This window comes from Electrophorus electricus, chromosome 26, assembly GCF_041902795.1.
Source record: "Electrophorus electricus isolate QZ-2024a chromosome 26, ASM4190279v1, whole genome shotgun sequence".
Lineage (NCBI taxonomy): Eukaryota > Metazoa > Chordata > Actinopteri > Gymnotiformes > Gymnotidae > Electrophorus > Electrophorus electricus.
In genome coordinates, this window is record NC_137522.1 from 12,280,140 (window position 1) to 12,305,417 (window position 25,278).

At 43.5% G+C, this 25,278-nt stretch overlaps 3 protein-coding genes across 5 annotated transcripts; all 3 read right to left on the bottom strand.

The window, feature by feature from the left end:
• Positions 1 to 136: 136 nt before the first annotated feature.
• On the bottom strand, positions 137 to 14,654 carry nrd1b (nardilysin b (N-arginine dibasic convertase)). Its single transcript, XM_035523317.2, has 31 exons — positions 14,560 to 14,654; positions 13,818 to 14,030; positions 13,405 to 13,696; positions 13,053 to 13,134; positions 12,004 to 12,157; positions 11,434 to 11,507; positions 11,224 to 11,319; positions 10,891 to 11,013; positions 10,611 to 10,668; positions 10,444 to 10,517; positions 10,025 to 10,094; positions 9,563 to 9,640; positions 9,346 to 9,466; positions 7,771 to 7,829; positions 7,630 to 7,684; positions 7,378 to 7,482; positions 5,821 to 5,944; positions 5,138 to 5,224; positions 4,920 to 5,039; positions 4,464 to 4,515; positions 4,204 to 4,354; positions 3,737 to 3,864; positions 3,273 to 3,435; positions 3,047 to 3,078; positions 2,532 to 2,670; positions 2,352 to 2,399; positions 2,207 to 2,259; positions 2,012 to 2,095; positions 1,526 to 1,733; positions 1,246 to 1,335; positions 137 to 949 (listed from the first exon to the last, which is right to left on the bottom strand). Exons 2-31 carry the CDS (start codon positions 14,003 to 14,005, stop codon positions 725 to 727), a joined length of 3,333 nt encoding a protein of 1,110 aa, XP_035379210.1. The 5' UTR covers positions 14,006 to 14,030; positions 14,560 to 14,654; the 3' UTR covers positions 137 to 724.
• Positions 14,655 to 15,617: 963 nt separating this feature from the next.
• Positions 15,618 to 20,964, bottom strand: rab3b (RAB3B, member RAS oncogene family). Of its 3 annotated transcripts, none has more exons than XM_027005522.3 (5): positions 20,809 to 20,964; positions 20,104 to 20,328; positions 18,428 to 18,546; positions 17,209 to 17,333; positions 15,618 to 17,112 (listed from the first exon to the last, which is right to left on the bottom strand). In XM_027005522.3, the coding sequence occupies exons 2-5, from the start codon at positions 20,326 to 20,328 to the stop codon at positions 16,928 to 16,930; spliced, it is 654 nt and encodes a 217-aa protein (XP_026861323.1). In that variant the 5' UTR covers positions 20,809 to 20,964; the 3' UTR covers positions 15,618 to 16,927. The 3 variants fall into 3 exon arrangements, with proteins under 3 accessions (XP_026861323.1, XP_035379178.1, XP_026861324.1); XM_035523285.2 differs by lacking the exon at positions 20,809 to 20,964 and adding an exon at positions 20,647 to 20,792; XM_027005523.3 differs by lacking the exon at positions 20,809 to 20,964 and adding an exon at positions 20,518 to 20,629.
• Positions 20,965 to 21,071: 107 nt separating this feature from the next.
• atpaf1 (ATP synthase mitochondrial F1 complex assembly factor 1) lies at positions 21,072 to 25,178 on the bottom strand. Its single transcript, XM_027005521.3, has 9 exons — positions 24,965 to 25,178; positions 24,083 to 24,191; positions 23,885 to 23,932; positions 23,747 to 23,809; positions 23,588 to 23,638; positions 23,360 to 23,407; positions 22,518 to 22,613; positions 22,320 to 22,427; positions 21,072 to 22,136 (listed from the first exon to the last, which is right to left on the bottom strand). The coding sequence occupies exons 1-9, from the start codon at positions 25,153 to 25,155 to the stop codon at positions 21,963 to 21,965; spliced, it is 888 nt and encodes a 295-aa protein (XP_026861322.3). The 5' UTR covers positions 25,156 to 25,178; the 3' UTR covers positions 21,072 to 21,962.
• Between the last annotated feature and the right edge of the window lie 100 nt (positions 25,179 to 25,278).

The window sequence follows — 25,278 nt, forward strand, 5'->3', positions numbered from 1 at the left end:
CACCGCGTCGGGCAAATGTTTGTCTCCCTAAACATTTGTTTGGCTTTATAGCCAAATCAAAAATACAATAAAATAAACACCACGCACAAACACAAAGCACTTTATGAAAATAAGGAGCATGTCCATCACACAAGAATACAGTTAGTACTCTAGTCCAATTTATTAAATATGCACATTTGATTAATAAACATGATTAAAACATGCGTCACTACAGCAGTCGAAGCAGAAGTTAAGACCCTCTGCCCATATCAGGACAGTGACGTCCTGGATGACTGATGCCCTACAGCGGTCATTTTTAATTACTTTTCTCGCTCAGTGCACAGAACCCAAGTTAAAACATTCTGCTGATAGCAACAACTCACCCTTCAATACTAGTGTCCATTAACACTGTCATTCTTTTGCTCAGTTAATATTGATATATATACTTTTAGATTTTATAGCCTGATGTTTAATTTCTATGGTAATGTATTTAACATTCTGACACCAAATCCTATAATAAACGTTTAAAGGTGTCAGTAAGTCTTCCTCATTCCTTTTCCATATGTGGGTACTGATATGAACTGTCATCCGAATTCATTAATGTTTATTATCTTTAGAGAACTTAAAAAAAGTTCGTTGCACAGTTCTTCAAACATGAGGTAGTCCTTCAAGCAAGTACACCAGAGCAGGTATTCCTGAGATCTTTCCTGACTGTGCGCTGTGCCACCGAGCCTGGAGTTCTGGTCTAGGCCAGGATTTTGTGGTAGGGGTAGAGCGTGAGAGAAGAGGTGAATGCACGGATGTCCGTGATCGCCGTGGCCCCAGCCAGGGCGACCGAGGCTGGCAGGAAGGTGAGCTTGGACACTTCTCCGTAGGAGGATGACCTGGCGTCTCCGGTGTTCCCCGCTGGGTCAGCGCAGGTCTGGCTGTCTCCGTGAAGCCCTTTCTCCACTTCACCAAAGCCTGCCACCTGGAGTTGGAGAGAGCCATGCAATTAGACCCAGCAACTTTAGCACTTGCGTTGGTTTGCACAGCAGCTCACAGTATACATTTCCATATACATTCAAGCCTGGCAACACACACAGGCACTGGGTTTAGATGCAGAGCAAAGATTTAAGACTTACAAGCAAGAAATGTTAAGACTTCCTAGACTAAATAAGCAGTGGTATAAATGACACTCCTGTATGTCAGCACTGGTGTTCAGAGATGACAATACTGTAATATCCCCTCTGTTCAGATATCTGCTGATATCTGCCTAGCCCCTACGTGTATGCTGAGCTTCCGGTTCTGTGCGCCTCTGTGCTCCATGAACCAAGAGACCAGCTCTGCTTTGGTCATCTGCTTCAGAGCTTCAATCTGTCAACAAGAACAACCAACAAGTCCATGATCTCATCTGAGGGTACTCTCATGGGATTTCCCTGAAGCACACTCTAGCTGTTATCTGTACTAATATGTTTGAATCACTGCATGAATCATTTGAGTGAACTTGAGAAGTGACCCCATGTAAAATAAAGCAGTAGAGAGTGGATGATGTGAATTCTCTCACCTCTTTATTGAGGCGATTGAACAGGTACTGCTCTGTGACCACCTCGAACCAGTTCCTGTCAACCTCCTCACCAAGGTGTGTGTCCTCACACTCCTTCAGCTTGATCAGAGCAGTGACCTGCGTCTGGAAGGCCTCAGCCGAGAGGTTACTCAGCTTCTCTCCAAAGTTCACCAAGAACTCTTCGATCTTGGTCTCCACAAAGTCCGTGCTGCGAGAGAGAGAGAGAGAGATGATGTTGGACACACGTGATACAAACTGGTATCATATTTGACCATCAAGAGACACCTTTACTGTTGGGTTTTGTTTCCACAATGTGATCTGAAAATGTTATTAATAACCTAATAAAAACTGAAGTCCACGTAGAATAGTGCAGAATTGCTGATTTGCACTGTTTCATGCTTTATTCACTGATGCACTGCCAAGTATTTAAAGCAGAGCAGCGGCTGACACTGAAGCCCCTTCTATAAAGGGGAGCTAAGAACTTGCCTGAACTTGGTTGCCTGAGTCTCAACCGTAATGGAGAAGCCAAGGACACCGGAGGTGTTTCTGCAGGTGGGGTAGACCTGATACCTGTGAGACAGGATAGAAAGAACACGCATCCTCTTTCATCACAAGCAGCCACTCAAGGACACCTGAACTGTTAGAGAAGTGACTGTTGTGAATAAGCAAATCTCAGTTGACCCTAAAGTTTCTTTAGTCCTCAGGAAATCAAAGCAGGGTTCCTCCATGTGCATCTAACCAACAGAAGAACAACACGCACACATCAGTGATACAATCTCGGTTGCCCATGTGGTCATACAAAAGAACTGTGGTTATAAGCTCTTACCACCAGCAGCTCCATCAGTGTGTGTTCTCGGAGGTTCTTAAGTCCTGACTGGAAAAAGGGAGAAAAACATCAACAAGTACCCGAGCCCAGAACCAATCAGCTCGGGACAGTATGTCATAATAAACGTCACAGGGCCACTAGCTTCCCGGACTGGGTATTTGGTCAGAAAGTGGTAAATACCTGATAATAAACGGTGACCTCAGAATTGGCGTCGCCTTTGTTGAGGGACTGCACCTTACACAGGTGATGCTTCTGAGGTAGCTCCACCACCCGGAACAGGACAGGAGGCTCAGCAGGGAGAGGCTGGAACTGGAGCCTCCTACAAGACACAGCACTGATCAAACAATGAGACTGGAACATCCAAAACGTGGCCAGCAATGGGGAGCAGCCAGTACACTGTTGTGCAGTGGTGGGGATGTATGGTTTTGGTCAGTGGCATTCAACGTGTTTGCATTTACCCTGCCTGAACACAACTGAGGCTCATAAACAGATTCACACTGGCTCATAAAGGGCTCGCTGGTGACTCGTGAGAAGCTGGATAGTGGCTCAGCGGGTCAGATGAGGTGTTTTAGGGCAAGGGAGACACCAAAGCGTACAGTGCATGGAGTTGAACCAGGAATGAGGGAACCGCTGGCCTTGATACTGAGGAAAAAAACGAGCAAGGGAGTAATAAAAGATAATAATGCAACACTTACTTAATGAAGTACTGCAGGAACTCCTTGGATTCCTAGAGGTGCAGAAGCATCACTGCAATTAGGAATGTTCTTCCCATAAGTACATAACTACTTACCATAAATAATCACAGGGCCAATATTTCATAAAGCACTCTTATGAGTAAGACTGTCCCAAATCAGGAGGAGACTTCTCTTAAATCAGCCTCTCCTGCACGGAGATACCGACCTAACATTAGAGGAGACTCACAGCACTAGTGAAGTTCCCCTGCACTAGACCTTCCACAAACATCTCTGCCTTGAATTTGGCAACAAACAGCATGAGATCGTCCACGGTGAGGTTCTTTACGACGGCCTGGTACTTCTGGATGACTGACCAGCGAGAGTGTTCCAGTATCTGTAGACGCACGTCTCTGTGACAGAAGAGAGGCCAGCCAATCAGGCATCAGCTTTAACAACATTCTCAACCAGGGACAAACAGAGAAGCTTTTGATCCAGATTACAGCAACCAGGAGTGATCAGCCCCCCTTCTGACATCTTCTGCCTTATAAATTTATGTCTCATCTTAAATATAACAGATCTGTTTAAGCCAGTCAGGAGCATGTCAGCATTAGATGCAGGCACATGACATTGAGGTTGGAACTAAACACTATGGCATATGTCTGGAGCAGGACTGAGCACACGTGGTCTGATGGATCTCTAAAGCAGACGGACTTTCCCAGCCTCTCTGGCTTGATGAGGATGTTGAAGTACGTCTTCTTGAGCTGCTCAGTAAACATGCTGAACACGTCCGGAGTGGTGGTGAAGTCAGCGAGGTAGTCCACGATCAGCTCCAGCAGCAACTGGAGGGTCGCAAAGTAAAAAACAAACAAAAATAAAAATGAAATATAAGAGTAAAATGTTAAACATAAGGCGCTAAACTATAAAGAAAAAAAGTTTTGAAATGAACACTCTGTGTGTGAAGATATAAAACTGATTTTATTTTATTGCGAGTCACAAAATGGGCAGTAGAAGGGAATCTTGAATCAGAGTGGTTAAATCTAATGACTAATTCACATAAAGCTATTTAAAGCCATTTAGACCTATTCAAAAGCTTTCCGACAGGTGAAACAGGTTGTTTGCCATGTATTTCTGAATACAGTAACATAATTCATGTTGCCCTGATGCTCTTCTATACTTACGGGCAATTTGTGGTTGAAGCCCTTGAGCCGTACAACCAGGCCGTGGTCGCCGGGCATCAGCTTGTACTCCAGCTGCGCCACATCTGCGTCATAGGCCGGCTCGGCCAGGTTATGGGCCAGGATGTTGACGAAGATGTCAAACAGCACCAGGCTGCAGAGGCAAAGTCAGGTGAACAGGAGAAAACAGGTGGGACATGGAGATCCTGATGTGTATTTTGCTCAGTGTGGTGGAGGGTACAGGAAAGTAAATGGTCACTCACTTTTCCGGAGACTCCTGGATAAGGGGCGTGAGCAAGTTGAAGCGGATGTACGCTGGAGGGAGGAATGAGGAGAAACATGCAGTCATCTGGGCTGGTTCCCCCCCCGCAGGCAGCTCATTGTTAAAACGGTGGACTGAACATCACACTGAACACACTCTCGCGCATGTAAAAGAAATGTTAACTGTGGTGCTATTTGAGAAAAAGGGTCCCGTTTGTGTCTCTCAATCAGCTTCTCTTTGAACACGTGTGCTCATGCACGCGCACACACACGCACACATACACACGCACACACACGCGCACACATACACACGCACACATACACACGCGCACAAATACACACGCGCGCACGCACACGCACGCACACACGCACGCGCGCGCACGCACGCACACACACACACACGCACACACGCGCACACGCGCACACACGCCTGAACACATGCGTGCTTAGGCACACACCTTTTGGTATTTTGAACTTCTTGTCCTTTTTGAACCACAGTCGCCCTCTGCTGTTGTCAATAATTTTGACAGGGAACTCAGTGTCAGGACAGTCTGATGTTTTCAGGGTGAAATCTGTGGCTACAAGACGACACACAAATGCAAAAAATTGGTGCCCAGCGCACACCCACACCCACACCCACACCCAGACTAAAGAGAGACCGAGTTAGCAGGCTAACCTATGAACTTGTTCTCTGCAGGGAGGTGAAGTTCTGGGTTCAGGGGGAAATCTCCAGCCCACTGCTCACCCCATTCCCCAGCCACATCTGTAAAGGCCAAAGTATAACACACACACACACACACACACACACACACACACACGAATGTAAGGCCCCGCTGACACTAAATAATTGCAACATGTTGTGGGTGTTCCAACATTTAGAAAGCACAGCATGGTATGAATTCACATGCTGTATGGTTGTAGAAGGGGCTAAAAATCTACTTTAATAAAAAGAATAAAATTAACCCCCCCAGATGCCAGCACATGATGGCTTCCAACAAAGCTTAGACAAACTATTTACAAGTCACATTTAAAAAAAAGACACAGCTGGGGATTTTTGGAAAGAATATTTCTGACATGCTACCATGTCAGTTTACAAAGGAACCTTGTGGCAAAATGTCATTTTGTCCAAGTTGCTTTTCTATATATAAATGAATCTTAATTTTTTTTTTTTATATGAGAGCAACACTGCATGATGCATGGAGCTATTCCTATACATGAAATCACCAACACCAAGGAAACACAGTTGTCCTTCTTGTCCAAGCAGGTACATTCTCCCAGATCTGAACAAGCGTGTTTGCCTGGCAGGGATGGTGTGAATCATGTGGTGTCATTCTGCATAAAACTGGACTGGATTCCCACCTTCCACACTGTACTGGGTACCAAACCACTTCTCCTTTAAAGAGCAGAGACCCTCGTGCTCCGGGGACAGCAGCAGCAGATTGGCCCTCTCTGGAGTCAGCAGAGCCAAGGCGCGAGAAATCACCTGCACGCACGCACAGGCAAAGGCGTTTATTTCCACTGACCTTTACTTCATTTCAATGTCTATTGCGACTGTAATTTCAGTTGTCTGATTTTGGCTGGTAGTGGTAATATAACCTCTGGGTTATGTTATAGGCATCATATTGTGGCTGGTAGTGCACCTCTGGGTTCTGTTATAGGCATCATATTGTGGCTGGTAGTGCACCTCTGGGTTATGTTATAGGCATCATATTGTGGCTGGTAGTGCACCTCTGGGTTATGTTATAGGCATCATATTGTGGCTGGTAGTGCACCTCTGGGTTATGTTATAGGCATCATATTGTGGCTGGTAGTGCACCTCTGGGTTATGTTATAGGCATCATATTGTGGCTGGTAGTGCACCTCTGGGTTATGTTATAGGCATCATATTGTGGCTGGTAGTGCACCTCTGGGTTATGTTATAGGCATCATATTGTGGCTGGTAGTGCACCTCTGGGTTATGTTATAGGCATCATATTGTGGCTGGTAGTGCACCTCTGGGTTCTGTTATAGGCATCATATTGTGGCTGGTAGTGCACCTCTGGGTTCTGTTATAGGCATCATATTGTGGCTGGTAGTGTACCTCTGGGTTCTGTTATAGGCATCATATTGTGGCTGGTAGTGCACCTCTGGGTTATGTTATAGGCATCATATTGTGGCTGGTAGTGCACCTCTGGGTTATGTTATAGGCATAATATTGTGGCTGGTAGTGTACCTCTGGGTTCTATTATAGGTATCATATTGTGGCTGGTAGTGCACCTCTGGGTTCTATTATAGGTATCATATTGTGGCTGGTAGTGCACCTCTGGGTTATATTATAGGTATCATATTGTGGCTGGCAGTGCACCTCTGGGTTATATTATAGGTATCATATTGTGGCTGGTAGTGCACCTCTGGGTTATATTATAGGTATCATATTGTGGCTGGTAGCGCACCTCTGGGTTATATTATAGGTATCATATTGTGGCTGGTAGTGCACCTCTGGGTTATATTATAGGTATCATATTGTGGCTGGTAGTGCACTTCTGGGTTATATTATAGGTATCATATTGTGGCTGGTAGTGCACTTCTGGGTTATATTATAGGTATCATATTGTGGCTGGTAGTGCACTTCTGGGTTATATTATAGGTATCATATTGTGGCTGGTAGTGCACTTCTGGGTTATATTATAGGTATCATATTGTGGCTGGTAGTGCACTTCTGGGTTATATTATAGGTATAATATTGTGGCTGGTAGTGCACTTCTGGGTTATATTATAGGTATAATATTGTGGCTGGTAGTGCACTTCTGGGTTATATTATAGGTATCATATTGTGGCTGGTAGTGTACCTCTGGGTTATATTATAGGTATCATATTGTGGCTGGTAGTGCACTTCTGGATTATATTATAGGTATCATATTGTGGCTGGTAGTGTACCTCTGGGTTATATTCGAACATGAGCTGGTCTCCACACAGGAAGTCTTCTTTTGGGAAAAGCTGCATATTCTCACAAATGTTCTCTACAAACTCAATTGGATCAGTCTGTCAAAAGACACAATAATAATACAGAAAAGTTAAAGTAAAAAACAAACAAAAACAAACAACAAACTACAAAACAATAATGAAAAAAATAAAACAACTTCCATCATGTCCATCACTGTCCTTCATGTCAGAGTGAGGTGAACTTACTTGTTCTTGATAATGGAACTCATTCGCTTCGATCTTCTGTATTTCTTCATAAATCCTGAGACACACAAAATGATGTCAATGTAACGCACGCACGCGTGCACACACACACATTATCAGTTTGGTGTCTGTGTTTGATCAAACCTCTGCTGAGGGCCAAATTTCTGAAGCATCTTCAGATACTGAAATACCAAATGGATCACCTACATGAAAGAAAAAGTTAACTTCATTATAACAAGCTGGTTAAAAATAAACAATAAACTAACTATACACAAGATAATTTGTCAGATACGCTGTGCCAACCCACTCCATAATAGAAATAACAACCAAAGCTCTTCACTGGGGTCACCAGGAAAGCACTTCTCTGGGTTTGATTGAACGAAGCCCACGGCACTTCCAGAAGGCTCAACAGTGAGGTCTGTGAGGTCTGACACCCCGAACCCACCACCTTTCAAGCACTCTTTAAAACCAACCGCATACAAAACATCTTCATATGTGAACCCACACTGGCCTCCCTGGCGAGGAAGGCCGTACCCAGGACCACTGGCACCATTAATGTGTGCCCAGTTTCATCAGTTTGCCACCTGATGTGCCACCCCCACGCAACCAATCACTTCCTAACTAAAAACCAAAACCTACCAGACTCCCCGGTGACTAAGGCTGTACCAGCTAATGCATAATCAGTTAATGCATACTCAGTGGCACCAGTTTCATATGGATTTTACCATTCTAGACATGGCATTGACTTGACAACAATCCACTCACCTGGTCTTCCATGTACCTGAGACACTAAACACCTCAGACATTCCATTTTATAATGCATTTTACCAACTAGCAGAGGCTCTCCTTCATCCACAACCACTGACTAGCCCTTGACACAGATAATTCCTTCACAGCTACCCTTAGCTTACAGACTCAAACCATATCCCACAAGGTTCTGGCAGACCTAGCTACAGAGTCCATAGCACCTGTCTCTGCTGGTCTCATATGTGTTCTCTTACCTCAGCCACCAAGTCTGCACATTTCAGTTACTTCTTCTCGAAAAGCTTCAGCCACTGCATCATCAAATGGAACTGTTAACTCTATAAAATGCACTATTTGATTCATTTCTCCATACCACACCACATCCTGTCTCAGTGAACTCTGGGAAGCTTATTATTGAATAAACAGGCTAATGAACTCAGCACCTCATTATGTCTCCATGTATATTGTCCCTGTGACAAACTAACCTCATGTGCTGATAAAATAAGCTTCCCAACCCTCCCACATACCTACAGTGCAAGATTTTGGCCAGTTGGAAGGACATCGTAAGTTGCTCCATACAAAAATTTTACATGACTGCCATCCTTTGCACACAACTCTTGGCAGGTGAATCTCAGCTTCTCTAAATTTTCCGAAACTGTTCCCATTTTGCTCTCCTCTTTCTGTTCACAAGTAATCATTCATCGTCCCTCTGGTGATGTGGCCTTAATAAATGCATTCCACTAATCATGTGACTAAAGTACTTCTCGTCTGCTTTCCTGCCACGTTCATCACTGCGTCCTTAGAACCCCACAAAATCATCTTCCAAATTCCCTTCCCATATTTAGGACATACGTCACATTTACATTCCTCAACTAAACTTGTCAGTGGTCGCTCTAGCTCCTCTGTCCTGTACCATGACTTGGACAAAAGGGTAGTACATTTCTCAACAGAGAATCAGTGTGAGGATTCTCTTACTTGGTAGAAGTTCTGGTAGCCCTCGTCTGTCAGGGTGATGGAGATGGAAAAGATGGAGTAGGTGGTGTTCTGGTCAAATCCTGTCTCACTGTTCCCTCCAAACAAGGCCAAAGCCCAACACCTGCACACAAGCCAAAGGAGCATTAGCCCCCATGCAGGACCGACCTCATCTGGGGACATACTGGAGGGTAAAGGGCAGTAGCGTAACTGAACTCACTTCTTGCGGAGCATGGAGAGTATACTGCCGGTGCCCTCGTGACCAATCAGCCAGGAAATGTAGTGCAAAGGTTTCACTCTGCATTACACATGACACACACACACACACACACACACACACACACACACACACACACACACACACACACACACACACACACACACACATTCTTTTAACAATTTTACATTTATACCGGGTTATACAGTGTAAGATTCAGAACTGCATTACAAGAAAGCAAAGGAGTACAATAAAGTAAAATTAACAAGACATTAGAAAAGAAAGAGATGTACATGAATATGAATGCAGATATAAACTATATCATTTCTAATCAGGAACAAGACACTATGCATCCAAGGCAGGCTGCAGAACATTGTCAACTTGACAGCAGCAAGCTGAGACTCATTAGAAGGTCGAATGCAAATGGACAATTGAACTGAGGTGACATGACTTCCTGCCACTCACCTGTAATACTTGCCCTGGGGAGGCAAAGCCCAGCTGATGGTCAAAGCATGGATCTTTCTCACAGGAACCACTACAAAAAGGAGTCACAATATCATAAACAGCAAACATGAGCACATTGTGCTCAGATGATGGGGGGGGGGGGGTTCATGGGATGGTTCGATCAAACAAGTCATGATAGTCATGAGTCATGATAACTGTTAACATTGACTTTGATTTATTTTCAGTCACCAAGTATTCTTTTAATCACAAAATTAAAAAATCATGGACCTCTTAAAGACACAGAAGTTTTCCGTGTTAGTGAAGAAAGGTGTCAGGGTCATAACTGCAACAATTCTGAATGTATGTCTGAGTGGTCAGTGACCACATAGTCACATATTGCTAAACAATACCCTGACCTTGTGCAAGGAAACATGCAGTACCTCTGTAAAGTTTACAGAAATGTGGGGTGTCAAAGGGGTCCTGAAGGTTGGAAAAATCAGGACGTGGCTCAAAACTGGGGGGTATAAAAAACAGTGCCGCATAAAGTTAGCTGGAAATCCTGCCAGGTGGCAAATGAGGCTGCACTGAACACCGAAACCAGACTCACTTGTTGGGGACTTTGGTGAAGATCTCCCTCACCCATTCCTCTAAGGTGTCCAGTGTCTCTGCGCAGCGGATGAAAAGGGGCATTGTATTATTCCATTACTGCCACCGTCAGATTAAGGACTCCTGGACCATGGCAAAGCAATTTCCCTCGTGCAAAGTCATACATAGAGGAGCAGGTTCTCTCAAAATATGACTCAGAATGACTCAAAATATGACTGTCAGCGTAGTGAATTTCACAGTGCATATGATGGAAACTGACAGGGACAGAGCCCCTCCGATACCTCTGGACTGAACGGTGAGGGTCATGTAATGGGCAGAGTAGTGCCTCCTCCAGAAGTCCCGCAGACGCTCATAAGTGTTTGTGCCCTTCTCCTTCGGCTCGTGCTTCAGAGTCTGGGCGTTCCCTAACAGTTCACACAAAAGACAGCATGCCTTACTCAGTTGCTTCAATAACCCACTTGAGGTTGAGCGCAAGATAGTGACTTTAAAACTACGAAATTCTTAATCCCATAAAACTTGAGAGTCATGTTCAGGATAAAAATCCAGAGAGAAGAGATACAAAATATTAGGGAAACACTTATGAACATGATGTAAAATTTTGAATGTGATCTGACCCCAGCAAAATTTGCTCATTGGGTGTTTGGGCTTTGCTAGGCTTCCAAACAGCATTTCTTTACGATGAGAGTCTGACGGCTTGGCCAGCTGGTATTCTGCAGAGCAGGGCAAAAAAATAAATACATGTACATAGTATATATTGATCACTGAAAGCACAATAACAGCATATTTAATGATGACATTATTAACATGTAGTACTGTCAACTAACCACTGTCAACTGCCTCCACCTCCCGGTCAATGGCGTCCTCTATCATCAGAGGACAGATGAAAAACTGTGCCCACCTGTGGGCACATTAAACAGAGCCAGCAAAAAATGTAGTCTTGGTTTAGATCCCATTTGGAAATGACCATAAATGTGCTACAAACTCCTTAGGACTAACTTAAGTTTTACATAGAACATATGATATGGACCCAGTGTGTGCTTTAGTGCTCTAGTTCAAAGATCACTAATGCAACAGTATAAAATCTGCAGTGATGCCAAATAAATGTGCTTTAAAACCCTGTACTGTGGTGGTGTTGTAGCTCACTGCAGTTTATTACACAACATTTAGAGAATTTGACAAAGTGGAAGATTTTTATTCTAAGGTGTATTAGTACTCAAGGACAATTCTGTGACAACAACCTTTATGAATTATAGGATGTAAAAGTCCACTTATATAAATCATACAAAGGAATTATAACTGTACTGAGTCTGTAAAAAATTCAGAACGTATACGTTCTCTTTTACTTTTTCAAAGTTTTAATAAGTCTAATAAGATTACTTATATGTACATGTCACCTATCTAGTGCCTCTCTGAAGTACTTCCTCTGAACATCAAACTGGAAGATGGTCCTCTCACAGTCTGTGGAAGCATTGTCACTGCCACCGTGTTTCTTCAGAAAAGCATCAAAGCCATTCTCAGCTGGGTACTTCTCACTGCCCATGAACACCACTGAGAGAGAGAGTGTGTGTGTGTGAGAGAGAGAGAGAAATAATGAGAGATAGTGAGAGAGATAGAGAAGAAATGGGAGAAACACACACACACATTTAAAGTCAGATAAAAGTTCATGCATTTTAGCACAAGTCAATAGACAAGAATTCCAAGTGTTGAGCTGACATCCCCAGGCCAAAAATGTAGATCACGGGGAAGCTGGCTGGCTGGCTGGCTGGCTGACTGACACACACACACACACACACACACACACACACACACACACACACACACACACACACGGTGACAGAGCTCTCTGTCACAGGCTCTGCTACTGCCACTAGAGGCCACCTCATCAACTCTGCCAGGCGTAGGGAGACCACAGCAGGTAGCGCTAAGATGGATGGTTTTGTGAATGAAGTGAGACCAGTAGAGAGGAGGGCTGGCTTGGGCCGACAGCTTCCCCCCCAAGATCTATGTGAGACAGGCAGCAGACAGTGAAGGCCTTAGCTTATTGCTGTGATGGGAGGGTGAGTGCGGGGTGAGTGGCTGGTAGGGGTGGAGTCCCTGGTGCCTGAAGGAAGATGGCACTCAATCCAAGTTGGCTGCTATGAATTCCTGCTCAGTCAAGAGAATCTTGCTCCATGCTTGATATCAAAAGGAAAGATAAGAAATGTGCAAGCCTAGCACACCACAAGTGCTTTGGAAAAAACCTCCTACTGTCAATGGTGGAAGAATTCATTCCAATCAGCCCAATGCTAGCTACCGCACAGATGCGCCGAGACCCCCCCCCCGCCCCCCTTCCGCCTGCGGGTCTCAACAATGGGACTTGGTCAATCAGTGAAAACACCTCTTCTAGGATCAAATCTGCATGTGTGGAGGATATACCCATGCGTGACACTAACAGCCAACTCACTGTGCTCAAGGAAGTGGGCCAGACCCGGCAGGTCCTCTGGATCACTGAAGCTTCCCACACATATGCAAAGAGCAGCAGCAGACTAGGAGAGAGACAGCACATGGGGTTAGCAACACTAACAGTTCACCCTCAAGATCCATGTTCCATAAACCAAGTCCTCGGGATCTTGTTCTGCAGACTCTAGGCTGAACTCTAGTTCAAAACACATGACCTCAATATCCAGAAGGACCTGGTAGACAACAATAAGATGGACAGTGGAGTGATAGTACAGCACTGGGCTTGAACTGGCTAATAGAGTTCAGGGACCATTAAAAAAAAGACCCTGAAATGAGGACCTATGAAAGATCACCACCTGTTTCTCTGACCTCCCCTTCTTCTTCTTCCTCACTCCAGTGCAGCAATCCGAGTCCTTACTGTCTCCGTCTTGCTCACTGCTGTCTGCATCCTCCTCATTGTCCAGGTCCTCTTGCTCAGAGTTGTCTTCTTCAGAACTCTCCTCCTCCTCCTCTTCCTCATCTTCCTCATCATCCCCATCCTCCTCATCATCATCATCATCCTCATCATCTGTGTCTCTGTGCTCAGAGTGTACCTGGCTTAGATCTGATATCAGCAGTGCTCTAAGTCCGTTTGTGAGCTCAAAGTACCTGAAAGGAAGTTACAGATTTAGTTAACCCAAGTGAAGCTGACAGCGCCTCACAGCGAAGAGTCCAAAATGGCTTTGCCAAAGCATTCAAGTGAAGCAACGAATAATAGGAACAACCTCACCTGTATTTCTTTGGATCACTTGGAGACTTGATTATTTCCAAGTCTCCCAGGTCCGTCTCTGATCTTTCAGCTCTGTCTCCAGAAGCCAACGAAGCTCTCGCATCGGTTTCAGGCGGTGGTTCACCGCTATCAGGTCCAGATGCTTGTATAGTTCCACAAGAAGTTGTAGACTTGTTTTTCTGAGGCATTTCTAAAGCTTGGCAGATGTCAACGCTGTAGGCACAAAACAGAACGCCGACTAACCTTAATAGGGATTCCCAAGACAATCTAAACATTTATTTTTCCCAACTTAAATTTACTACCCAACAGCTTTTTATCTCGTGCAACGAATGATGTACACACTAACTTAGCTAACCTATTTTAGCTAAGATAACTAGCCATCTATAGTGACAACACATATTCATAATCCCAGTGAATGAACTAGTCATGCCTTTTATCTAACGCTATACTCAAAATCCTGTAAATAATCACCGGGGAACAGCACGTTGCTAAATTCTTATTCGTTACGTTAGTTTACGGAAGGCAGATGAAGGATAAGACATTTTCCTTCCACACAAACATTCATCCGTTTGTCACTGACAGAAGTTAGCCAGCTAGCTAGCTAGGCTAGCTAACCTGACTGAAGTGTCACACAATATTAATAACCTGTCGAATCAAAGCTAGATACTAAATACATCCTCCGAGGCCGATTCAAAACAGTTTCAACAAATCCGGCTAGGACTGTTTCTGTCAAAGACATTACCGGGTATAACACTAAGAAGCCAGCCAGCTTGTTAGCTTACAATCCTCTTTTCCTCGTATAGTTCTCACAGAAACGTAGTCAAACCCTATCATTCCCGTGCTTCGGGTATCTAGTATGGGACGATATGATTGGCGGATACACGTGGACACACAAGCAAGAGTCCATCCAATTGCGTTATCGTACAACGGCTTATTTCCCCTTTCTTTTTTAAAGGGGTACTTCGACACCCATGACATTAAAACGGTCCGTAGCCTCTGGTATAGCTATGTGTCACACGTCCCATAAAACCATCGGAGTTGAGGCTACTTTTTAAAATACATCCTAAATGCAAAACCATATCAGTACATCTAAAATGCACCTAAGAGACAGTGGTGGAAGACAGTACTGTACACTGGGCTATATGAAGCATGAAGGCGAAGCGATATCGTGAGCTGTGAAATTACAACCAGTTCATACTCAATATTTAAATTCAGTGAATTGATTTAACATAATTAGATATAAGATTACTACCCATTCCATACCCACAACACAATACCATAATGACACAGTACTTCGATTATGGTCTATAACTTACATTTTTGAAGAACTCTGTCAATAACTAGAATCACATGTGGGAACATGTATTCTGGCGTCTAATTTGTGACAGTAAAACAACATTTGTATGGAAATAGAAGTGGTTTCTATCATAACAAGCAAAGTAAATTAATAGAAAACATAAGGATGGATAACCCTGTTAATTAGAGGACAGTATTTGTAAATGACTTAAATTAAGCTCATGCATAAAATGTGCATTTGAGTTTTTAAACAATCAAATTGATGAATTCCCCAAATTACTACTGTATCAGTCTTCTATGCAACTATGCACTTTATAAGAGTAACTGAGTCACTACCTTAATGAACACATTGTTCAAATATTAGGTTTCTTCCTTCTGAAGATGCATATGAAGTTGTTCTCATATCCTAAGCAGACCGTGCCACAACATTCACTGTAACTCACATAGTACTTTTTTTTTCTTTTAGAACAATATCTTAATTTTACAAAGTGTGCACACAACACATTGTGATTGTTACTTTTATTGTTACAAATTGCATCTAAAACTGACTTTTACAATGATCTGTACAATCACTTTATGCCCCTGTGCAAACTGTCTACCAGTCAAAAGTCTGTATGTTACCAGTATAGGCTGCAGCAAGGTAAAAATAAATATCTACTCAGCAAGGACAGTCTGATGCGCTATAATGTCTCAATTATAAATGTTTCATTTGAAATAAATGTCATAGTAGTTACATAAAACATCAGTCATAAATATCTAACATCACTTGATTAAAAACTCACTGTATGTGATACATGTTTAACTCCACACCAAATTGCTACGTTTCTGAAACAGAAATAAATTGTGCACAAGTTTTACAATATACTCAACATATACTGGCATCTCTAAAGTTGGTAATTCCTCTTCAAATTTGTTGCCTGTGTAAGTATTCAGTGAAGCGTAAATATGTGCAATAACAACCTGAATATCACCTGACAGCTGAATATAGTTAGTGTACAATTAATTATACTCACAGAATGCTCAATTATATATATTCCACAACAGAATACTCACTTTTAAATAAATAGAACAAATTGCATTTAACTTTTGTTTTTGTAAGACATAGGCTATTTATCTTGACTCACGCAAGTGCTAAGCTACCTTTACATCACAATATATTGAACAGTGCTCATTTGCAAAGTGCTCCGTATATTCTGACACACGCAATCGTGCCCATTGTAGATATTAGAAGTAACCCAACAGCCAGTGGTTCTGCACAACTTAAAAGGCAGAGCATCGAAACCACCCTGATCAATCATGTTTATACTGGCCACCAGAACAGAATTGGCCATTATTTTGCATAATATACAGTTGTTATGGCCATTCTGCAATTGTCTGAGTTGAGGTTACACTTGTGCCTTTTTACTGAGCAACAATTAAGGAGAAGGAGCAAAGAGATTGTATACACGTTAAGTGAAGCTACACCAATCTGTAAAGCACTGATTATGCTATAGTAACACGCCTGTGGACGTCTGATTTACACATGAGAGGCCTGGGTCTGTTTGTGGCAGTGAACGTGTCCAGCAGAGAAGCGGTTTTTGTGCTTTGCTCTAGTCCCCGTTTTGACTTCACTCTGATCCAGTCTGAGAGATGCAGTCAAACCAATGGCATAGCAATAACAGTAAAGTAGCTGCTTACCAGTAGTACATATAACAGGAAGAAAGTCCACGTTAATGCACGTGAAATGAGAATGGAAAGTGGCCAAGGGGCAGGGGTGTGAAGCGGTGGGGGCAGGATGATGGGTCAGTGCATGACAGCAGGATAACATGGTTACATCAGCAACAATTCTGAGGTAGCTGGGGGGGGTTGTCATTAAGCCGGGTGGTCTTTGCTCCGGTGACCATGGACGGGTCTGCATCCACCCGCTCAGACATCTTCACACAGATGATGTCGACCAGGCGCTCAAACACTTGTCTGACGTTGATGTTCTCCTTGGCGCTCGCCTCGTAGTACTCAAACCCTGAACACAACCCCACAGCCTCAGTTTAACTGATTAGGGCTCTACTTAAGTCCAAATATCTTTCTGTGTCAAAAAGCACCTAACTGATAAACTCACCTAACTGATCAGCCAAATGCTTGCCTTTCTCCACAGGTACAACTCTCTCATCATCCATGTCGCACTTATTCCCCACTAAAATCACCTGTGCGTTGTCCCATGAGTAGGTCTTAATTTGGGTTGCCCTGAAACAGAAAAAACATTTACTATTAACAGAATGGATTCAACTACAGACACATGTCATTAGAAGAATGTGCAATCTGCACATTCCTAAACCAGTATGAACAGATATGTGATATACATTCACAGCCAAGTTTGTTAGAAACACTTACCTTGAACCTATGCTCAGTGGCCACTTGAGTAGGTTCACCCCCAACTTCTAGGTGCATTTTATATGTGTACAGAAATAGACTGTAGCCCAGGTCACATTCTTAGGATGATATGGATTTGAGTCAATCTCAAGCCTACACAGACATGCTACCTGGTAGTGGGTGTTGCATCGGTATATAATGCACATCAGTGTTGCTGGAGGTTTTACAGTATCACTGTCATTGCCGAGCTGAGAGTGGGCTCCCAACTATGCAGCCAACAGCAGCCCTGTGGTCAGAAACTGACCACTGATGAAGAGCAGGAGGATGAAGAGTAGGAGGATGTGCAACACCAACTGTGCATGTCAACAGATGGGCTGCAGTTTCTAATCTGGGTCTAATTCATAAATATTTCTAAGGTAGCATCGTTGTTTCGTCTGTAGGAAAATGTTCCTCAGGCTTGGTTTTCGAGGCTTTCAGCACATTATTTCAGTGTTGTCCTCCAGTGTACCTGATGGTGAAAGGAAAGCGCTAAACTGCGCAGAAGTGTGTTTTTTGGGGCCAGGAGTGAGAACTATAATGGACTGATTAGCTGACCTACAGCAGTGCTATTCCATTCAATCGTAAATCTAGTGTCGACAGGTTTTTGCACCAAACCAGCGGCGAAGCATCTAATTTCACCAATTAGACTCCTTTCCTAGTCAAAGTAGTAAGGGCATTAGTGAAAAAGTGCAACTCCGAAGTGCTAAGGAGAGACACCAGCCCTTTACAGGCTCGAACTGAATAGACCTGCTGTGAAGGCTGAGGGCAGCCACCACAAACCCGAGCCTTCCAAGTGGCAAATCTGCGCTCTGACCACAAGACCAAACAGAGCCAGCTCTCTGGCATGGACTGCATTCCATGGCCTGTCCTGCACCGCTGTGGTACAGAGGACAAAGCACGCAGTGACGCCGCCTGTGAGTTTGACTTACCAGTCCTGCACCGCATTAAAAGACTCCTCGTTGGTGATGTCATACATGAGGATGAAGCCCATGGCTCCTCTGTAGTAGGCCGTGGTGATGGTCCTGTAGCGTTCCTGGCCTGCTGTATCCTACGGAGTCACGGCAACAAACAAGCCCTATTCATCTAGAAAGCAGATTTTCCAGCTGTTTTGAAATGCAAAAAAAGGCTAATGAATAATGGGTCAAATTAGCTGGAAAATTAATTATTCGGGAAAAGCTAGTTGTGAAGAGGCCTCTATGTGCATTAATGCTCATCAACATTGAGATCAGGATATGACCATGTGGTCTGTAGTGGTCTAAACTGGATAAAAGAGGAAGGAAGCTCTTTAATCAGACTGGAGGCTCTGTTATCTTTAGTGGCATTTATGTCAACTCCAACATTTGAAAGAGAGATAGCTGTGCTAGTGTCATAAGGGACCCGGTGACACCATGTTTTTGTTATATTCCAGCTCCCAACGCACTTCGTTCAGGTAACCAAAAGTAACAGAACGTTGATTATCAGACTAAGGTGCACTACAAGTCTAATATGTGGTACCAGTTTAAGGCAGAGCTGCACTGACTCATAGAGACAGAGATCAATTACTGGGATGAGTCTAGAACTATTGTGCAATTCCATCTCAGCAATGACCTTAACTGACCTTAATGAGTCCCACTTCCTCTCTGTGAATTCATTTCATGTATTGCACAGCATGGCACCAAAATTATACAGTTTCAGTGTCAATCTGATTGCTGAAGGCCAAAAAACCCAACAACTTTACCAGATGAATCCAAATCTCATCTATTGTGTGTGTGGTGTTACTGTGATTGCACAACAGAACAGATAACTACAAATCAGCAACTTGTATAATTCAGGATGACTATGGCTTCAGACATCTGAATCCAGCTTTAGCACCAGAAATGCCGCAACACCCTTAATTTCAGCCCTTTCCGGCGTCAGCAACATTGCAGCTGTTTTTGAAATGCTATTTTTACCACCTCCGGCTCCCACTCATACCCTATTCAGTCCGTGCTGATTACGGCTCGTCCCTGATCACAAATTGCAATTGACTCCAACAGACTGTTCCTCACTCTTCAAGCGTAAGCTTGTGTTTACGCTCCAGTCTCCTCAGCACCCCCACCCCGAGGAGCTGCTTTAATTGGCTCTTAGGATCGCTCTGCCCGTGAGCAGTGTTCTGCTGTACTGCTGCCATGACAACCACCATGATGATGATGCAAGTGCAAAAGAAGAGAAGGCTTCTGTTTCTTTTTCTCCCAAAAAAAAAAAAAGGATTTTTCATTCACAGGTTTCTGGGATGTGGAGAAAAGGGAGTGTATACCTTGTGTGCGCGAGGACCGTGAGATTTAAGAACCGTGCTGAAGTGAGTTTTTGGGGACACATTTTGATCTGGGCTGGAGGTCTCATGAAAGAGCATGGTAGTCTGCACAAGCCCTGATCTAATGATGAAAACCAGTCACACAGGCTACTGTACAATCTGTCTACAGCACAAGCACCAAGAGTGTGAAATAACACAGCCAGGGTTATTTTTGCGCAAGGGCTTGCTGGTAAGCCGTCACATTTTGAAAAGTGAAGCACAAATATGAATACACAATTACCATTTCAGGAACATTAAAGAAGATTAGGAGACGACATTTAACGACGCACTCACCCAGATTTGTAGTTTTACTCTCTTGTCATTCCGATAAACTGTCTTCACTTTGAAGTCGATTCCAACGGTACTGACGAACGAGTTACTGAACGAGTCATCTGCATACCTGAATAAGAAACTGGTCTTCCCTACACTGCTGTTGCCTATGATGAGGAGCTTGAACATGTAATCAAAGTTCTGGTCGGAGCCATCTCTCTGCCCGAAGCGGTGCTCTGCTTTCGCCATCTGCAAACACAGGCAAACAAGTGTGGAGACATGTACTGAAGAAAGAAAAAACGACTCATACAGACTGCCATTTCAGCCAAAAATCCCAGTTTACCCAGAACACGATTAAAGGCTATACGATCTATGGAGGTTTGAGTTGGCTCTTAAATCGCCTACTAAATGAGATGAGACATCTGCTTTTTTAATTACCAGTTATAGCAAAATCGGTCTTTGTTTCAGGTCGTCGTCTTAAGCAAGTCGAAACGCAGAATAAACAGGTTAATACTTCAGGGGAATCGTACCAGAGGCTATTTTAAACATGAAATAACGCCGACATACATGTCTACAGCAGGTAATAGCAGAACCGATGGAGGAGGACGCGTCTTTTAACGAAACTTGTACGACGACATCCGCTAACGCACTCGCACCGCTGGAAACCGCCAGGTCCTTTTTATGCCAGAGCCGTCAATTAACGGGCGGACAACGGAGACGATCGCTTACCTCGATATTAGTCGGGGCCGCTTCCCGTGTCGCTCCGTGTAGGTGGGCGTATTAGACCGGGCTGCTGCTGCTGTTCCCGGCCTCGGTGCGCTGCGAATATGAACGCCTTAAGCGCTGAAACCTGCACAGCAGTGCCACACGCCGAAGTTCACGGACACCGCCGGCTAGGGTGCGGCTTCAAGGGCATCACCTGTCGTCCGAGGCGCCTTGATTACAGTCGCAAATGAACGTGCGCTTCGCAAGCAAAACACGCCACAACAGGGTTAATGCAGGAGGCTGTTTATTACTACAGTATGTATGACATGTTCGTACATTCAAGCGACCACGCACGAGTATGTGCAGGGCAGAGAGGATGTCAAGCTTCAGTCCTTGAGGGTCACGCACTATGTAATTGATTTCTTTTCCTCTTCCACGAAGGCAGAACACCTTAAACCTCTGCTACCCAAACACACCCTATGGCACCAACCAGGCCATTATCATCAAGTCCTTTATAACCCAGGTCAGGTACGGTGAAGATCAAATCAGCGCCACTGCGCTCCAGGACTGGGGTTCGACGATGCTCCAGAATGTAATACTGGTATTTCAAACATCCTGATTTGTACATGGTGTACTTTAACAGTTAGAAAGATTTCCCTCAGAAACCTCCTTTAAAAATGGCAACGTTAAATGAGCACCTTCCAACACCATGCCAGAGGCCAGCTGTAGTTCACCTAGGCTAACATGCTACCAACAAGTTTTTCAAAAATGTTCTCTTTGGCCCAGATCTCACACCACACTCATCACAATACCATGTGAGGTGTATGCTGCATAAGCCAAGTTACTTAGGTTTCCTGTCATATTCCCAAAGAAATGCTTGATATTCTCCTCCTTGAGCAAGACCTAAAATGAACACTAATTCAATGGTAAATTCATGAAAAACTTTGATGATGACATTAAATTAATAAATACAAACCACCACAATAGCAACAGGAGAGGGAATATTCAATGGTGCAAATATGTGAACCTGCATACACAGCAACAGGTTAGTCAGGGCCAACACAGCTGAGCCTTAGCTTAACCCAGATGAATGCTAGTGAAGACAGCAAGGCCAATGTCCTCCTGGGACTCCTTCAGGCAACACACCTCCTGGTCACCGTGGCCCAAGGGACGGGGCGTTACTTTGTGGTAGCTCCTCCTATTCCACTCTGTTCTAGTTCCGCTATCACAGACATGTGCTTGAAATCTGTCGGCCTGTGGTTGAAGGTTTCCACCAATTGGAAGGTCTCGTGTCTCTGTGCGGCATAGAACAGCTGCACCTGATTGGCTAAGCACTGAGCCTGGTGAACAGTCTGGGAGGGGGGGAAAAAAGGAAGTTATTATAAACAAAAACTGCAATCTATTATACAAGTACAAAACGGTGTTAGTGTGTAGACCACGCAGCTTCAAGAAGAGCACAACAGTTCTTCTAAAGTGACTCAGGAGTTTTCCTAACAAAGTATTATCCAAACTCTTTAATCACGCCTGTGACTCACAATGAATTTGCCATCCATCTCCGCTGTCATGAGAACAATGTCTTTGTCCTTCTGCAGCTCTGAATAATGGTACAGAACAAGCTGGCTGGGAGCATTCTCGCCCAAAGTCTAAAAGGAAAACAAACTGTTTACTTCAAGCGAAGCAGCAGGCCACACAGGTGGAACTGATTCAGCCTACTGATAAGGGGCAGCAAATACCTGAACATTGATGAGAGAGGTGAAGTGCAACTCCTGACCGGCCCACTGTCCCAGAAAGAACTCGTAACCCTCTTTCTGAGGCAGAGCATACAGAAACTTTTGGAAGAACACAGAATTTAGTAAGTTGATGCTCTGCATTAAAGGCGCAACAGAATGTCATAGACAGGCTGCCAAAGTGCTCATGTTCAACGGGTAAGACATTTATGCCTCTACAAGAGCAATCATTCAAGTGCATGCTAGAGCAAGTATTATGGCACATGGTCATTTTTTTAAAGCCCCTCAGGAAGGGTGTGGAGGTAATGTTTCCTTTATTAACTAGATGTGCAACTATATTTATCCACAAGATAAGTCATAATTGTAATAAAGTAAATAATTAAAACATTTAGATATATGAATTTTGGTTGAAGATACTGAATTCTTCACTGATGCATGTCCAAAATAAACAAACCAATATAGCTAAGAGTCCATATCTTACATCCATTTGACTGCACTGGAAAAGTTGGGGCAGGAAAAAAACATGCACAAATAACAAATTACAAAAAGGATTCTATTGTTTTTTTTCAAAGCAATGCTGCCACCTGGTGGTGATATATTTTACCACCTACTTATGTGGCTCCACCACAGAAATGCCCTGAAGAGTCTAAGGTTTCTGTGCGTTTCATGAGTATGAGACTTTTGCCACGTTCTTGAAACAACCAAGATTCCAACACCGTTACTTTTTATGTTTTATTAAAAGTAGTTCAATGAGTGACTCTGTTTCAAGCATAAAACTGAGCATGTGAGACAACAGTACCCCCGCACAAATAGTGCAACATTTATAATTTAATTACTGCACAACTCACCATTGGGCATGACTTGGCCCGACTGACCATTTTCTCAAAAGTGGAGCCCTAGTAAATACGAATGATTCTGTTAACGGATATAATGTTTGAAGGGGGTAAACAAACATGTGACTTCAAAGACATTTTTCCATATATATTCTATGAATAAGCAATTACTATAAGTACTGAGAAATACAAGCTTTCCACAATTTTCAGTTATGATATTTTCATATAATGTGAAAGGCTTACTGGTATGACAGCACTGATTGTGTCTTTTGTTGAGAAATACTGCATCCAGAGCTAAACAAGAATAGACAAACTATTATGTTTTACATTTTCTTATATTAGTTGGTTACTTTTGATGTTCCGACAATTCAAAACTCTGAAGAAAAAAAATCATAAATTCACCTCTCCAATTTCCACTCCAGACTTGTCTTGAACCATGTGAAGGTTGAGGATCGACCCTAAAGTCTAAAAGAAAGAAGGAAGACTATTAGCAGCAAACATGATCAAATACTGGCAAGACGGTGTTGGAGCCGTTACTACCTTGTTCTCTGTAAAACCTCCAACTCCTGGGTTTTGTTGTTTATCCATCTGGAAACATGACAGTAAATCAATTTGATCTGAAGGGAAGGTGCCAAAACATTACGATACATCACAACAGCGGTCATGATCTGGGTGGCATATACAGCATTTACAGGCTATGCAATAAACTTTCTAATACAGCAATGTGGCGACAGTTACCTCCTGGTCCAGGCATCTGATGAACTCTGCTTGTCTTGACTGTCCAACAGGTTCCTTCTTTACCTCATGCCGCGTCTCAAGACGGGCTTTGTATTCTTGAGGTTTGGTGCTTAAGTTACATAAAAATTGTGGCTTTATATATTACATCATCATATATATAAAGATCACAGGTGAGTTGAAAGGATCAATTATCATCATGCTTTGCTTCTAATGCTTTACTGCAAAGGTGTCAAATTTACATTGGAGAAACCAGGAGAAGTCTCGTTGAACAATTTGTTGAACACCTTTGGACCATCAGAATTAAGTATTTGTTGATTCCAGGGACAAGGCATTTTAATACGAAATACTTAATTTGTTTGCATCACCAGTTGTTGCCATGGCAGCAATGAAATGAGGAAACTCAACGAAAAAGAACTGATTTACACTCTTGGAACTTTAGAGCCCCATGGAATGAATGTTCTGAGTTAAACATCTACTGTTTCATATATAAACCGGCTCCTCCTAATTCAGAAGCACTTTGCTTGCACAGCTGATGAAGGACCTCTGTCCGAAACCTTGTGTACCTCATTATTTTCTCTCTCTCCCTCACACACACACACACACACACACACACACACACACACAATATATATATATATATGATATTAGCTTCATATGTATAAACATCACAGTAGTAAGTTACTGAATGCTCATTCTGGTAGCGAATTAAAAACCTTCATTAACATTTAAGCATAAACAAATAAACGAATTAAATTGCAAATGTGCCAGTGTCCAGAAACCTCCCACCCACTACCTCACTGAGTGGTCAATCATGACTTTATGAACCTGGAGGAGTTACATAGCTTAGCTAAAATTAGCTCGCTAGCTAAGGCCTTAGCCTACCTCCGAAGCTGTTTGATCTTCTCTTCATATTTACTATAATATGGATTTTCCTCCAACTCCGGATCCTTTTTAAAGGAAAAAGCCCGAAAATGACACGGCACAAGTCCAGGAATAAGCGGGCGAATGCCGGTGGCTCTGACCGCTAACAGACCACGATACAAACAAGCCATTTGCAGCAGGGCCGCCGCCATGTCTGGCCGCCACACACCCTGCTGCTCCGTGAACAGCGCCTCCGTGCGGCTCGGCGACCAGCTGGACTATCCCTACTGTAACCATGCAGGGTTAGCAGACACGCCAAAAGCAAACCGGTCAGC